We start from the raw sequence: 16,463 nt of genomic DNA, 5'->3' as shown, positions 1-16,463 counted from the left end.
GGGGATAACATTAATCCCTCTCTCTCTCATGAAAAGATTAGTTGCTAGGATTCAATGAGATAATGCGTGTATCTTTGTGTGTGTGTAGAAATATATACATATATATATATATATATGTATATATTTCACTTAACTATATTGAATATATTTCATATATATTTCATATATCACTTGACACTTACCTGGCACCTAGTAAGCATGGAATAAATATTCCTACTGCCTCTCCTAGCGTTAATCTGTTTTCACAGGGCAAGAAGCTCTCTTCCCAGTCTAATAGGGTCCTAAATAGATACTATGTTTTAAAGGCTCAACTAAATGTTATTTATCAGAAAGGCTTGGAACTACAGCAGCTGTATCCTGTTGTAACTTTACTCAACAATTTCGGTGAGAGGTAGAAGAAATAGAGGGGCTGGGGACATAGTCCACATTTTGCCACATGGCAGTCTAATAATAATAAATAAAAATACACTGAATAACGAGATGTTTCTAAAGCATTGAGTCCCTTCTAGTTCAACAATAATCTGAAACATCCCTGTTGACAATAAATGAAGCATCCAGCCTTTTTGTTTTTGTCTTTCTTCTGTGCCATTTGTACTGAGCCTCTAACATATGGAACCAGGGAAGCAGGGGACTATAGGAATTTAGATTTAAAGAGGGAAAACATGTCTAGCAAAACAAAACCTCCAATTATCTGGCCTCCTTTCTGCTCTTCTGCTGTCCTGCCTGGAGTATGTGGGTGTTTATTTTTGTTCCTAATATTTATTTTCTTCTGCGGCAACCAGAGTCCCAAGGTTTAGATTCTGGCACCGGCCCGGTCTTCTCAGAGCCGCTCGCCAGAGGGGCACTTCCCATTTTTGCTTTGGTTTCCGTTTAATTGCTTCTCTATATCCTCCCCACTTGCTGTTTTAGACACATGGCCCATCTCATCAGGTCTGTGTTGGACAGATGAGAAGAGCATGACAGAGAACATGTTAAATTTTTTAAAGATTCCGTTTTGTGACTTTGGCAGCATCTGTAGGTGGTTTTGCTTTACTTTTTTTTAAATTAAAAATGGAAGAGTAACCAAAGAGTATATATAACACTTGTGTGAGATAAAACAAATAATGATGAATGAACACCTTTGTACTTACCAGCCAGTTTAAGAAATGCAGCATTACCAAGAACTTACCTTCCCCAATCCCACTCCCTTCCCTCATTGCCTCTGGAGGTAAACCACCGTCCTGGATTTTGATTTTATCATCCGTTTCCTTTTTTATTAGATTTTTAAAGCTTATTTATTTATTTTAGAGAGAGAGTGAGCACAAGCAGGGTAGGGGCAGAGAGAGAGGGAGCGAGCATTCCAAGCAGGCTTCATGCTAACACAGAGCCTGACGCGGGGTTCGAACCCATGAACTATGAGATCATGACCTGAGCTGAAATCAAGAGTCGGGTGCTCAACTGACTGAGCCACCCAGGCACCACCCCCACCCCATCCTTTTCCTTTTATAAAAAAATTTTTACTACAGATATGCATCTCCATAAACAATATTTTTCTTTTCATGTTTAATTTGATATAAAAGGACTTATTCTATATGTATTTTTCAATAACATGCTTATGCTGTTCAGTGCTTTCTGAGATTCATCCATGTCAATAGGTTCGGTTGTGCTTTGTTTTCTTTTTCATTGCTGCATAGTATTCCACGGCATGATTATACCGCTCATCCATTCCTCTGCTGCTGGACACATGGGTTGTTGCCAGCTTTTCTGCTACTACAAACATTGCTGCTGTGAACGTTCTTGAACATATGTCCTTGTGCCTGTGTGCAAGAGCTTCTTTCTAAGAATAATGCCTAGAAGTGGCACTGATGAGTTCACAGGGTTTGAGCATCTGCAGCTTCCTCAGATAACGCCAAACTGTTTTCCAAACGGATTATACTCTTGCCAGTAATGTATAAGAGATATGATTATTTCACTTTCTCACCAACTCTTGGACTTCCTCTTAGTCCTCTCTCCTGTGGGCTTGTTTGGGTGAAGGGGGGCTTAATGTCCTTTCTCACGTCTGCCATTCAGTTTGTCTTCTTTCTCTCTTGCTGTCTTTCCCGTCTTCTCTGCCTATCATCAAATGGAAAGGCCTCCACACACGGTGAAAGGCTGAAGTGAACACATCGTGTCCACGTCTTGGCACTGCTCTGGTTAGGCAGATGCATTTTTCTCTCTGGATGTCCAGGGCTAAGGTTGGCTACCAAAATATCCAGCTTAAAAAAAAATAAGAAATTTTTTTTTTTAGAAAGTTCCTCAGCCCCTTTTCACTTCAACTCACCAGCAGTGACTCAATATAAGAAGCAACTGAAAAAAGTAGACGTGGGCACCTGGGTGGCTCAGTCGGTTAAGCGTCCGACTTCGGCTCAGGTCATGATCTCACAGCTGGTGAGTTCAAGCCCTGTGTCAGGCTCCATACTGATGGCTCAGAGCCTGGAGCCTGCTTTGGATTCTTCTCTCCTTCTCTCTCTGCCCCTCTCCCGCTCCTGCTCTGTCCCAGTCATTCTCAAGTAAACGTTAAAAAAAGTGTAATAAATTTTAAAAAAGCAAACAGATTTTAATGTACACCATGGATTTGCAGGCAAGACCTAGACCATTGGGAGGAGAGTCTGAATCTTTTCCCAGCACATCAAAAATACCCCCACTTCCATTACGTTCCCACTAAGACAAGAAGGAGGTGAAGTGACTTAGCCAGTTGCTTTGCTATGTGTCTTGCCAGAAAATTAAGAAGAATAGTAATTGGTAAATATTACTAGCATTCACCACATCTGCTTTATAGATCCCTCTCAGCAGCCTGACTTGATTCATATCCTAGTGCTTGACACAGAAACCGCAAAGAACTATTTAATGAGAAAGACACTGATTGTATATAACACAATAAAAAAAAAAACCATATAGCCTTTTGGGCACATTTTTAAAAAGATGGTTCCCTTACTTTATATATTCAAAAACGAAACTGTGTTTGCTTTGTGGTGTTTTAAGAAAAGGCACAGGCTTTAGAAGATGCTATTCAAGAACACTCTTGTGTTTTAAGTTGTGGTTTAAATTTTTTTTTCCTTTGACAATAGCTGGTCTTCCAGCTAGAGTGGTCCTCCTCTCCACTCTACTCGTCTCTCGGTGCTTTTTCCAAAAGCCAGTCTGATCATGTTTTCCCTTATTCAAACCTCCTCACGGAATCCCCGCTACCTGTAGAATAAAGCCTGAAGTCTCTCCATAGGGTAGTAAAGAGGTTAGTCTGGCCTGGGCTTTCTTCCCCCCACCTGAATTCTCACCCTCCCTCCTTGTCCATTAGAATCCTAAAGAACAAAACAAAACACCTTATAATTCCCCAGAGCCACCTTGCTGTTTTGTTAGTCAGCAATTCCCATGGAAAGGTCCTTTCTGCTCCTCTGGCTGCCCAGAAAACCCCCATGTGCCTTTCAGGGATGAGAACTACCTCTAGGGGGCTCGGTCAGTAGAGTATGCCACTCTTGATCTTGTCATGAATTTGAGCCCCATTCGAACATAGAGATTATAAATAAATAAGTAAATAAATAAATAAATTGACCTCTAGGAAGCCCTCCTTCTCCCAGAATACCTCCTGCTCTACATCTCTATGTACATCTTCTAGTGCATGTACCTCACTGGGGTTTCTCTTTAGTTTACCTCCTTAATTGCCTTCCTCCCCTCCTTGACACTGAGCTCCTTGAAGACAAGAATACGATATCATTTATCTCTGTAGCAAACCCCTTAGGACCGTTCCCAGCACCCAGTAAATGTCCAGTGAATGAAAATCAAATTGGCCCCTACCTTATATTCATGCCCATTCGTGTGTGTGTGTGTGTGTGTGTGTGTGTGTTAAAAATGCAATTCTCAAGGAGTGCTGTGGTTGCTTACCAACTGCATGTACTGAAGTGTCTTCTAAGAAATAGACTAGGTGTGCTAAAATCATGAATGGTTCAAAGCAATTCCCTTCAAACGAAAGGATGCCCTGTTCATGTCAGCTGAAGACGATTTCCTTTCTGTGTTACACAGGAGAAGAAAGGAGAAATATTCTGGGAAATAAACGTATGGGAGGAGTTGGAGAAGTTTCATTATCTCAGTGGCTGACTAGAATGTCCTGTCCTTTAAAAAAATTGAGTTTTTGGTGTTTGGGTTTTTTTTTTTTCCCTAAAAAAAAGAAAAACAAAAAAACCGCACAGCTTGCTTCCTGAAAACAAAGGAAATAATAAACAATAGCGACTCCCAATTTTACTCTGATTATTTGCCAAGAGTCATCTTAGTTCATGTGGTTCTATTTCATTAGAGAGGGCTGATTAGCATAAAAAGAATGCTTCTAAATTAAGCTACCCAAATATGCAGTTAGTTAATACTCAGGGAGCTAATTTATTGTATTATTTAAAATATAAATTGGGTAGCAAATCTATTTACTGAGGTATAACAGCTAGGCAATGATGCATAATTTTCTCTTAGCTGTTGAGTGGTTTTTAATATCTATTGAAATTTAACAGAGAACCATTTCATTATGAGAAGTGAATAAATACTAAGAAGACTAACGTTTAAAGTATTATCCACACATGGAGAATAGGTTTTAAAACTTAATGATATTTGAGGAACAAAGGGAACTGGGGTTGCTTTTTAAATGGCAACATTTTGTGTTTCAATTTGAAGTGTAACCAGATCCACAAAATTGCTTGTGGAAATGTTAAACAGAGCCAAAAAATAAACAAGGTGGAGGGTGGAGTGGGGCCGAGAAAAGGGCAAGAATGAAATAAAGTTGTGTTAAGAAACCGCCACATCATCAACTGGACCAAAGGCACTACCTGTGCCTTGCACAGTCTTTGCTTTGCTAGTGAAAACCATGTGCCTTGTTTTATTTCAACCAATAACATCACGAAAATGTTGTGATCATTGGCGTGTCCCATATCCTCAATTCCTGGGGACATTTTTGGGTCTGGGGTCCCCTTAGGCTGTGGGTCAGGAACACAGTGGAATCTAGATACCCTTTCTAGTCAGTAGTTGTCCCAAACGGACCAGCTTTGGGGTGTCGCAAGGGCTCTCCTACAAACAGAGGCATCCATGAATGCTGTGGTGTGGTCTTGAAACTCTTATTCCTATTATACTAGAACTCAGTGGGGGTAGTCAGGACTGGAAGCAGGCAGCAGGACCTTCTCATCTTTCTGCAAATATTTGAAACCCTGCCCATCTGATTTCCTAAGCCAAGATCTCAGAGACGTTTTAGACCTTATAATTTATTGACTTGAGTGGATATTTCTTTTATTTATTTTGGGACACAGAAAGAATGCTCTAATGTTTCATCTTTCCCCAGGAGAGCCAAGATGTCAGAGAACCAGTGGTCGGAAGGTAAACTGGCTTGGGAGAGCGGGGAGACATTGATCTGTAGTGTTTGTGCATTTTCGTGGTGTAAATATTCCACTGTGGTTGATTTCAGGCTACCAATATAACACCACTGAACGTGGAGTTGGGCAGCAGTAGACACAATCGGCTGTCCTGAGCCAGTGCCAGAGCTCCAGCACACAATGCTAGAGCCTCCCTGCACTGATGTTTGTAGGAGGTCAACCTTTAGCGGGCTGGCTGGCTCTTGTCTCCCTGTTCCCCAGAAGGCAGCGAGTCGGGCTCTACGTACTCGATACACCCCCAGCAAAGAGTATTTGCTGCCGTAACGTCTGCCCTCTGCTCCCTGGCTCCCCCCTTCTCTCCTCCCAAAGAAAACTACAAACAGTTTGTAGTTTGTAGTTTGTACTCAAAGCTAGATATTGAGTACGAGTAATTAATGAACTGGATTTTGTGCTCTTTACCCTCTTGTGGATTTCACATATAAAACTGGACATGGAGGAAGTGAAGTTTCGATTGCTTTTTTTAACTGCATCAAATCCTAGGTTGTAAAGTGAGTTCTTCAAAGGGGATAAAAACAGACAGAATGGCTTTTTGCCATTCTGCTAAGACAAGTGAGGTCTTGCTTGCTTGACATTCTATGTGGGGAGAAGAGGGTGTTTGGCATTGCAAGTGGTAATAGGGGGTGGAGGGAAAGGATGGGACGGATCATGATGTTGGCAGGTTTAAGGGATAAAATTCACTCTAGACAGTTAAGTCAAGCATATTGACAGAAGTTTGAGCTCACATTCAATCTGCTTTCTTACTTTAATTGGGACCTTTCCCGTGGGAAGGAAGGATTCATAGCATGGAAATAAAGAAAGCCTGGAAGAGAATTTTTCTCCCTCCTGAACAATATAATTCTTCTTCTGAACAAGTATAGTACTACATTTTATATTTATTAGTGTTGTAACTTCTGATCTTACTCCACTCTTAAAGGGAAAACATACTTCTCTGACGATAAAAAAGGAGATAATAGTCTGATGACCATTGCTTGAGTGTTGATACATATCTGTACGGCACACGGTACAAGCTTAATATGTATTTACCAACTGAGTGCTGTGCATTGTTTAATATGCATCTCTTTGAACCCGTACAAAAAGTTAGATATTCTTAGAGTAACAGACTATCCTAGTTTGCCTGACCCTTTTTCAACTTTAGCACTTTGAAGATCCCATATTCCCAGGAATCCCTCAGGTCAGGGCAGACTGGGACAACTGGTCACCCTAATTTTTACCTTCATTTTTACAGATGAGAAAATTGAAGCAGTTAAGTCCCTGTGCCAAAGTCAAGGGGCTGGACTCAAATCCAGATCTGCTGAATCCTGAGTTCATGCTTTTGACAACTATGCCGAATTGCTTCCTACTACACTGTCCTGTGCTTTAGTTTTCCACTGACAAAAATGATCAAGGGGGAGAAGGTTCTAACCTTAGTCATTCATACCAACATTGCTGAAATTAACATAGAAATTCTTGGAGCTGATTTTTTTTTTTTAATCAGAGACATCCATAGCACATTGAAACATCTAACTGATTTGATTTGGTGAGATTAGGCTAAGAGATGTGATTGAAGGGCCTTCATCTCTGAGGCATTCATTTTGTGCCTCTCTAAAAAGATGGGGGGTATGACTTGATCACCAGATTTCTTCTCATTTAAAGGCTCCCTGATTGTCAGGAGTCTGTTTTTCACGTTACACAGAAAGGTCTCTGCCACTTATTCTTATCCTTCTATCTTGTCTTTTCCTTTGGAGACAAAATGTCTTTTTTTAAAAACACTATTTCCTTGTTAATAATACATTGTTTTATCATCTCTCCTTTAATTTTATTTTGTATTAATTTTTAAATCTTAATTCTAGGATAGTTAACGTATAATAGTATATTAGCTTCAGGTGTACAATATAATGATTCAACAATTCTATCCATAACTCAGAGCTCATCATGATAAGTGTACTTTTAATCCCTTTCACCTACTTCACCCATCCCCCCACCCATGTCCCCTCTGTTACCATCAGTTTGTTTTCTATAGTTAAGAGTCTCTTTCTTGGTTTCTCTCTCTCTCTCTCTCTTTTTTCTTTGTTCATATGTTCTGTTTCCTAAATTCCATATATGAGTGAAATCATCTGGTATTTGTCTTTCTCTAACTTATTTTACTTTAACATTATAGTCTCTAGCTCCATCCATGTCATTGCAAATGGCAAAATTTCATTCTTTCTTTATGGCTGAGTAATATTCCACTGCATATATATACCACATCTTCTTTATCCATTCGTCTGTCGATGGACACTGGAGCTATTTCCATAACTTGGCTATTGTAGATAATGCTACAATAAATGTAGGGATATTATCCATCCTTTGACCATATCCTTAGAGATTACAACACACGTGCGGATTTAAGAAAGTTGACTTTGATATCATATGATTTCACTCACCTGTGGTCTTTAAAAAACAAAACAGATGAACATAGGGGAAGGGAAGGAAAAATAAGATAAAAACAGAGATGGAGGCAAACCATAAGAGACTCTTAAATACAGAGAACAAACTGAGGGCTGCTGGAGTAAGGTTGGGTAGTGTGATGGGCTAGATAGGTGATGGGTATTAATGAGGGCACTTTGGAGATGAGCACTGGGTGTTTACTAAATTCTATTCCTGAGACAATTATTACACTGGATGTTAACTAACTTGGATTTAAATTTAAAAAAAAAATAATAAAAAGGGGCTTAGTCAGTTAAGTGTCCGACTTCGGCTCAGATCATGATCTCGCGGTTTGTGAGTTGAGCCCTGCATCCGACTCTGTGCTGACAGCTCAGAGCCTGGAGCCTGCTTCAAAGTCTGTGTCTCCCTCTCTCTCTGACCCTTCCCTGTTCACGCTCTGTCTCTCTCTCTCTCAAAAATAAATAAAACATTAAAATAATAAATAAATTAATTAATTAATTAATTTAAAAAAACAAACAGAAAGTTGGCTTTGAATCAGTGCATTTATCATTTGCCAGATATGCAAATACCTGAAAATAACTTAACTCTGTGCCACCTTTTGTGCAACTGTTGTTTTTTTTTGTTTTGTTTTTTCTTAACTTCTATGTGGTTTGTACTCCACGAGACATTATTATTATTGTCATTCATTTATTTTTAGGTACACATGTAGATTCTCAGTTGCTTTTCATTCTCCTCCGTGTTTGCATGTTTCCATTAGGGACCATTACCCTTCTGTCTGAAGAACAATCTTCAAACCTTTCTTCACACACCTGCCGGCAAGACCTTTTTCCAGTTTTTTCTTTCCTTGAAAATATCTGTATGCGGTCATTTACATGGACATTCTAGGTTGTAGCTGTTTTCTTTTCTAACTTGAAAGATAGGATTTCACAGTCTTCTAGCTCCCATTGTTTCCTTTAACTAGTCAGCTTTCTTGTTTCTTTGAAGTTATTGAAAGTGCCATTTCTTTTTCTGGCAACTTTTAAGATTTTCTCTCTGTCTTTGGTGTTAACAGTTTACCGTTGTGTGCCCAGATGTGGTCAGTTTTCTTTGGATTTTTCCCATGTAGTTTCATAGAGCTCCTCAAAGCTGTGGCTTGTTGACTTTTGCCAATTTTGGAGAGTTTTTTTACTCACGGTCTCTAAACTTTACTATTTCTTTTATACTGTTCCTTCCTTCTCTTCTTATTCCAGGACTCCAGTTAAACATAGTTAAATATTTTGTCATCTCATGTCTTTTTTTTTTTCTTTCCTCTGTGTTTTGCATAACTACTTAAATAATTTGGTCATGGTTGTTTTAAAATCTATACCTGATAACTCCAGTATCTGGATCCCTGTGGTCTTTCTGTCGTCTGCTTTTTCCCTTGGTCTCTGGACCTTTGATCTTATCTTTTGCCATGCCTACTATGTTTTCTTGAATGCTGGACAAAATGTATGAAAAATGATGTTATCTTTCTTCAAAAAAGCCTTTAATTTTTTTCTGAAAGCCAGTTAGTATAGGGGCGGATCATCTGGCTTCAGTCAGGGGCTCACATGGTGAGTGGGTGCTAGAGTTCAGGTTTTGGAGGGCTAACCTTGTCTTTGATGCGTCTAACAGAAAGCCTATGATGTTCACCTCCATGACAAGCCTGCAATTTCAAATCGCATCTTTTGTTTCTTTGGGGTTTTCTTTCTTTCTAGTTTTTGGTCTCCCAGACACCCTAAGCCTTGCTTCGCTTTTCATCCTTTTATCTGTCACTTTTTTTTTTTTTTTTTTTTTTTTTTGGCTTCTTGGCAAGAGAAGCTTAGGCATTGGTGAGTTTCTCAGAGAGAAAAGCAGCACAAAATGTTAGGTTCACGTCTCTGCGATTCTCTTTTCTCCATGGTCTTGGCCTCTCAAGCCCTCGTTGCTTTCTGATACTTTTCAAACAGCGTTTTTGCTTTTTTTTTTTTTTTAATGTTTTATTTATTTTTAAGAGAGAGAGAAACAACGGGAGGGACAGAGACAGAGAGGGAGACACAGAATCCGAAGACAGGCTCCAGGCTCTGAGCTGTCAGCACAGAGCCCGACGCGGGGCTTGAATCCACGAACTGTGAGATCATGACCTGAGCCGAAGTCGGACACTTAACCGACTAAGCCACCCAGGCGCTCCAGCGTTCTTTTCTTTTTAATTCGGCTTTTGGTGTTCTTGTGGGGTGGGGTTGGTTTGACACATGCTATTGCATCATGGTCAAGAGTGGACATCTTGGGGAGCCTGGGTGGCTCAGTCGGTTAAGCATCTGACTTCGGCTCAGGTCATGATCTCACGGCTTGTGGGTTTGAACCCCGCGTCGGGCTCTGTGCTGACAGCTTGGAGCCTGGAGCCTGCTTTGGATTCTGTGTCTCCTTCTCTCTCTGCTCCTTCCTCCCACCTCAAGAATAAATAAACATTAAAAAAAATTTTTTTAAGTGGAAATCCTAAATTATGATATTGTTGTAACTGATTAAGTGAGATGGTATATCTAGGAGGCCCTTAGGGAACTGTCAATAGCATCAAAGCTATGTATTGGGTACAAGGATGTGTTCCATTGTGATGGCTACATTTCGGTCAGCTAAAGCACCTTTCCCCGTTGCGTTCAATAATCCATTGCTACACTAGACATGTACATGTACTTGAGATGTAAATCTCAAGTTTTCCCGGGGTGTTTTGGGAGCAGCTCTTAACTTTGACCTCTGTTTTTTTTTTTTTTTCTTTTTTTTAGGGGAAGGGTTATCGTTGTTGGTTTTGATAACAAGCTGTGGCTTGTTTTTTTATTCTCATTCCCAAGTACCTTTTGTTTTTAGTATATTTTTTTCTTTCAGGGCCTATTTATTCCGTTTCTGCTCATGGTTACAGTCTGCAAGGTTAAGATTTTGTAAATATGAAATAAGGTAAAAATAATAAAACAACTCTAGTATAAATCAGAAACCATAACAAGCAAGATTCTCTTCCAGGTTTGCATCGTCCTGTAGTGAAAAAAAGAGATTTATAAATCTATCCCACATTGCTTGCTTCCCAAACTCACCTCTTTTTCTTCTTTCTTGGTTAATAGCATCTCCCTTTGCAAAGCTGGGACAGAAGCCTGAAATGGGGCGATGTGTGTATGTGCTGGGGGATGCTTTCACTTTACCTTTATGTCTGATTAGTCACTGATTTTGTTGGTTCCAGCCCGACATTCCTCTTCTCCTTCCCCTCCTCCCCATTTCTCCCGTGTGCCCACATCCTCTCTCACCTGGACAGCTGGTCTCCAAATTTGCCTCCCTGCTTCAGTATCATTTCCTTCTAAATCAGCCCCCTCAATACACAAGAAGTCATCTTTCCATAATGCAAATCTGAGCATATCACTCACTACCCTGTTTAAAACCCTTTAAGACATGTCCAGAAGAGGCAACTCCATAGAGACAGAAGGCAGCCTAGTGATTGCCAGGGGCTGGCAGGGACAGGAGAATGGGAAGAAATAGCTAATGGATAATCAGGTTCCCTTTGGGGGGATGAAAACATTCTGCAACAAGATAGTGGTGACGGTTGCACAACATTGTGAATGCACTAAATGCTACTGTCCATTTAAAAATGGTTAGAAGGGTGGGGCGCCTGGGTGGCTTAGTGGGTCGGGTGTCAGACCTCAGCTCAGGTCATGATCTTGTGGTTTGTGAGCCCGAGCCCTGCGTCGGGCTCTGTGCTGACAGTTCATATGCGGAACCGCTCGTGGGATGTGGGGTGTCTGTGCACTTTCGCACTCCTCTGTGTTTGCAAGAGCAGTTTCCTCTGGGTGTGGTCCCTCCCCCACCCCAGCCAGCATCGTCTGTCCAGATATCTGCTCCTCCAAGGCTCCCACGAAGTCTCCCCTGATACACCCACATCAACACGCCCAGTGTGAATTTCCCACGATACCTTGTCGCCTATAAAAGCACAACCGGGAAACCTTTACGGCCAGGTCCGTGTTTCTGGTTCCAGGGAGAATTATATCCTTCTCTAAAAATTAAAGTGGAATGAAGCTTGAAAGTGTTTGCATAACCCTTTTAAGATTCATGACACATTTGTGACCCCCTGGAACATCTGGAATACATGAGTTTAGAGGTTTCAGCTCTCGTGTGGAAACACCCAACATACACAGTTTCTGTTGCTGAGACCAATTCTACCCAGGGAGCCTTGGGATTAATCTTGTCACATTTAAATATGGAATCATGGCCCTGTCGCATTTTGTTACACACCTCTAAAAACCGTGGCGTGGTTTGTGCCCTTGATTTGTGAGTGGTGAGCAGCTTGGCTATAAACAACAGAGTGATTTTTTTCGGCACTCACAAATTTATCTTTTGATTTTTTTCTGGCACTCGTAAATTTATTTTTGAAGTTAACATCAGTAAAATGCTCTATATTAATCTGCTAGGGAATATACTTTGAAAATTTTGTGACATGCGAAAACGACCTTGTTCCTAAATGAGTTTTTCCTTCCAATCTTCATGGCACCGTTTATGATGTGATTTGCTCCCAGGCTGGGGGGTCATGCAGGTTACTGAGAATAAGAATTGTTAACACCCAACCCAGTCTCTTCTTCACCACTTGATTATCATGGTCATGGAAGTGTGTGTGTGTGTGTGTGCGCGCATGCACGTGTGTGTGTGTGTGTGTGTGTGTGTGTGTGTGTGTAAATACCAAGAGGGCAGATGATGAGGAAGAAATACACTAAGGTGAGATCATGACTAGGTGTTAATTTCTGTTTGCGTTCTCTATTGATATAAATAGAGAATTGCCCGGTTTGTCACAGAATGGAAAAAAGGTTTTCTAAACAGTGGTTCTCAAAGAGTAGTCTTTGGACCAACGGCATCAACATTACCTTGGAATTGTTAGAAGCGTCAGGCCCTGCCCTGGACCTTCAGAGCTGGAAAGTCTAGGGGTTGGGGCTCAGCAATCTGTCTTATGAAGCTCAAGCATCTTGGGGCACAGTCACGTTTGAGAGCCACTGTTTTCAGCAACCCCCTCAAACCCAGATTTCTTGCTGCTAATGTAGGAATACAAACAAGGCTTTAGGGTAGTTTGATACAAGCATTTTGATCCTGGCTTTTGAATGGGGAGGACCATTGGAAAAATAATGACAATGGCTAATATTTATTGAGTTCCATTCCAGTCCAGACACCGTGCTAAGTGTTCCATGAACATTACTCCATTAATTTCTCACGTAATTCCCAACTATCCCAAGAAGTAATACTTTCTTCTCTCTTGTACAGTTAAGGAAACTGAGGCTCAGAGCAGGTAAATTACTTGTCCAGTGTCACACAGCTTGCTGTGCCTCAAGGCTTGCTCCTGCACACTGACTCCAAGCCACGCCATAAAGGCTCCCCCCCATTAGCTGCAGCTCTGGTCCTGGAGGCAGACTGACCTTTTCGCTCTTGGATTCAGCATACCACCGTTCCGGACCATTGCTGCCAAATTCATTTCCAGTCGAAGCAGCAGCTGGGTTTTGTCACAAGCATGACTTTCTTAAGTGTCCTCAGCTGAGCTGAAGTTGCACAAAATCACTCATCAGATTTCTGCCAAGGCTGGAGATTTGGATGGGAATCTACAGGAGAGAATTCTAGCCTGGGATTGTGGGGGAAGCAAAAGTTTTCCTCCAGAGTCACCTACAGGGACTCATGTCACACGTATGTTTACTTTCAGTCTGTGACGAAGCAAGACATGTTGGGTTTCCAGATGCAAGCTTGAACACAAATGGTAGATGGGCTCCACTGTCGTCGCAGCAAGGGACAAACGGCCATTGATGGAGTGTTGCATGAGGCAGGTGTTTCCAAACGCATGTGAGGGTTAAGTCCTAGCTCACGTCTGTAATGGCGGTCTGCTTCCCTTACCTGCCTCAGAGGGCTGTTGAGAGATGGGTGAAATGTTCTGTGACTAAGCTGTAAAGCTTGGCTCAAATGTGAAGAATGATTGTACAAATACTGCGACTTGAATAAAAACGCTGGTGTCTGCATCAGAAGCCAGGTTCTAGCTTATTCTCTCAGTTACGATTGTGTGACTTGGGCAAGCCTCCGAAGAGCTCTGTATCACTCCGTCACCGAGGCTGGTGTCAATGGTGATCCCTACCATCTCTCTGCACACCTCGGCTAGCTGTGAGCTGCAAAGCAAAACTCATCTACTGATGTTGACCCCACTGGCCGCCTGGCAAGGTTGTAAGATGCTGGGGGCTGGGGGTGGATTTGTAATATAATAAATGCACTATGTAAATATATTTGTACTCTTTTTCTGCCTCCGTTCCCTTCTTATTGAGACAGGTAAAACACGCTACGAAGGGCCTCGTCAAAGTGGTCCTTACTTGCCGATTGTGACTTAGCAGCTAGAACGCGCTGAATGTGATCCCTCACTCCATCCACTACTGACCGCTGTCCGGTTGCCACATGTGCCATAGAATATCTCAGGCTACAATGACTCCCCCATGCAGGAGGCCCACCAACACCCACTGTCAGTTCTTTCCCTTTTGGTACTGAATCATGAAGGCCTCTCCTGGTCCTCTACTTGGGGCACTTGCTGCTGAGCCTACAGTCTTTCTGAGTACAAAGACCAGTACCCCCACCCCTTTCTTAAATTAGTATGGCACCTAGCACTAGGGTCTGAATTCACCTTAACTATAGGTGTTTAAGAATGTGTTGTACATCGGGGCGCCTGGGTGGCTCCGTCGGTTGGGCGTCCGACTTCAGCTCAGGTCACAATCTCGCGGTCCGTGAGTTCGAGCCCCGCGGCGGGCTCTGGGCTGACAGCTCGGAGCCTGGAGCCTCCTTCACATTCTGTGTCTCCCTGTCTCTCTGCTCCTCCCCTGCTCACGCTCTGTCTCTCTCTGTCTCAAAAATAAATAAAAACATTAAAAAAAAAAAAAGAATGCGTTCTACATCTTGTTAGGTGACACAGGTAACCGTGCCATCCAAACTCAGTGAGTCCGTATTAAACACAAGTGCATTTCAGGGTGTGTTAATTTTACATAAAATCTGGGGGAAGTGTACTGATGCCCACATTTTACTTTGAAACGTGTCAAAAAAGATAAGATGGATTAATAGATGGACAGTGAGGCAATGAGTTCCGTGGGCGTTAACGAGAGAACCTAAGTGGTAAGTCTATGAAATTCTTTCAGATGTGCTGTATGTTTGAATAGTTTTCACAATAAAAGGTGGGGGGAAAAGAAGTACTCTGTGCTACTCAAAAAGATGGCCTTTTAACATTTCAGGTGTCAAAGACTTCCATTTATTGTCGTTTTAATTTTTTGGAGAATCCAAATATCCCCTGTATTAATGCATGCCCCAAAGGCCTGGATTGATAGAATATGTTCCGTATTTCATGTAAGCTTTAAAAATACTTTAATCTGAACTGCCCTTCATGTAGAACACCCATTTCTCTAACTTTTTTTTACCTTTTACTTTTCTTCTCCAAGGTAATTGTTCGAGGTGGAGGGCACATTTTACCCTACGACCAGCCGCTGAGATCTTTTGACATGATCAATCGATTTGTTTTCGAGAGAGGATGGGATCCTTATTGATGGATAAGCTGCTGTCCTAAAAACAAAAAAAGGTCAGGGGACTTAATCTTTGAGAAGAAAACTTCCAAACCCGAAAATGTCGTATAAATAAGAAAAGTACCTTTTTATAGCTTTTTATAGCTTTAAAATGTTTCTCATCAATAAAAGTTATCCTTGAAACAAGTAAGGTTCTGTTTTGGGTGAGAGATGGCTCATTATAAAATTAACTGTAAGAAAATGCTATGCGGGGGTGCCTGGGTGGCTCGGTCGGTTAAGCGTCCGACCTCCGCTCAGGTCATGATCTCGCGGTTCGTGAGTTCGAGCCCCATGTCGGGCTCTGTGCTGACAGCTCAGAACCTGGAGTCTGCTTCAGATTCTGTATCTCTCTGTCTCTCTCTGCCCTCCCCCTGCTCACGCTGTGTCTCTGTCTGTCTGTCTCTCTCTCAAAAATAAATAAACAAAAAAAATTTTTTTAAAGAAAATGCTACCCGTGATTAGGAATGGTATCTTGTAACTGAAAGGATGGGAAGAATGGATTCGGAGACACTGTTTCAGATGGAAACAGATAAATGGAAGGCAGAGGTCTTGAATAGGAATTTTAAATTCCTTCTAAGAGTACGTGCAAAGTGCAGTAGGGGAGTAAAGTTGTCACAACATTTTGTTCTGTAAGTAACAATAGAGTTTGTCATAGTATGTACCTGGAAGTATTTCAGAAGTAGTATTGGGTAAGAGCATCTCATTATCACTCCGAAGGAATGGGTGCCATCATGATGGTGGTGGACAAGACTTTGGAATGTGGACAGTCTTAGCAAGAAAGGTAGCTTGGAATTCTTTGAAATAGAAATTTTGCATATAAAAGTAACAATGCACCAACTGGCAATACGTAGAGGATCATATTCAAAGGACACACTGAATCTGTGTCTTTTCTTTTCTTTGTTTTTTTTTTTTTTTGCTTTTTGGGGGTTTTTAGTTTGTTGGTTCAAGTGTACCCATTTACCAAACAGCCTGCAGGCTGCAGGCATTAGTTATGAGCCGTTTTCAATTTGGATTTTAAATTCTGTGCTTCTTGTAGCCAAATAGAGAACGAACTAATTTTGTGTAATTGTTG

The 16,463-nt window shown here is 41.4% G+C and overlaps 1 protein-coding gene across 3 annotated transcripts in view; it reads left to right on the top strand.

Moving 5' to 3' along the window:
- The window catches only part of CPVL (carboxypeptidase vitellogenic like), a 127,742-nt gene extending 111,898 nt beyond the window's left edge, over positions 1 to 15,844 (top strand). For all 3 annotated transcript variants that reach the window (XM_049642936.1, XM_049642937.1, XM_049642935.1), the window contains one exon: positions 15,272 to 15,844. In XM_049642936.1, coding sequence (XP_049498893.1) covers positions 15,272 to 15,376 — 105 coding nt within the window. In that variant the 3' untranslated portion in view covers positions 15,377 to 15,844. The remainder of the gene's footprint in view (positions 1 to 15,271) is intronic.
- Positions 15,845 to 16,463: the final 619 nt, after the last annotated feature.

This window comes from Panthera uncia, chromosome A2 (assembly GCF_023721935.1).
Source record: "Panthera uncia isolate 11264 chromosome A2, Puncia_PCG_1.0, whole genome shotgun sequence".
Lineage (NCBI taxonomy): Eukaryota > Metazoa > Chordata > Mammalia > Carnivora > Felidae > Panthera > Panthera uncia.
Note: the sequence above shows the minus strand (reverse complement) of the source record. Positions and strands in the feature narration are given on the sequence as shown.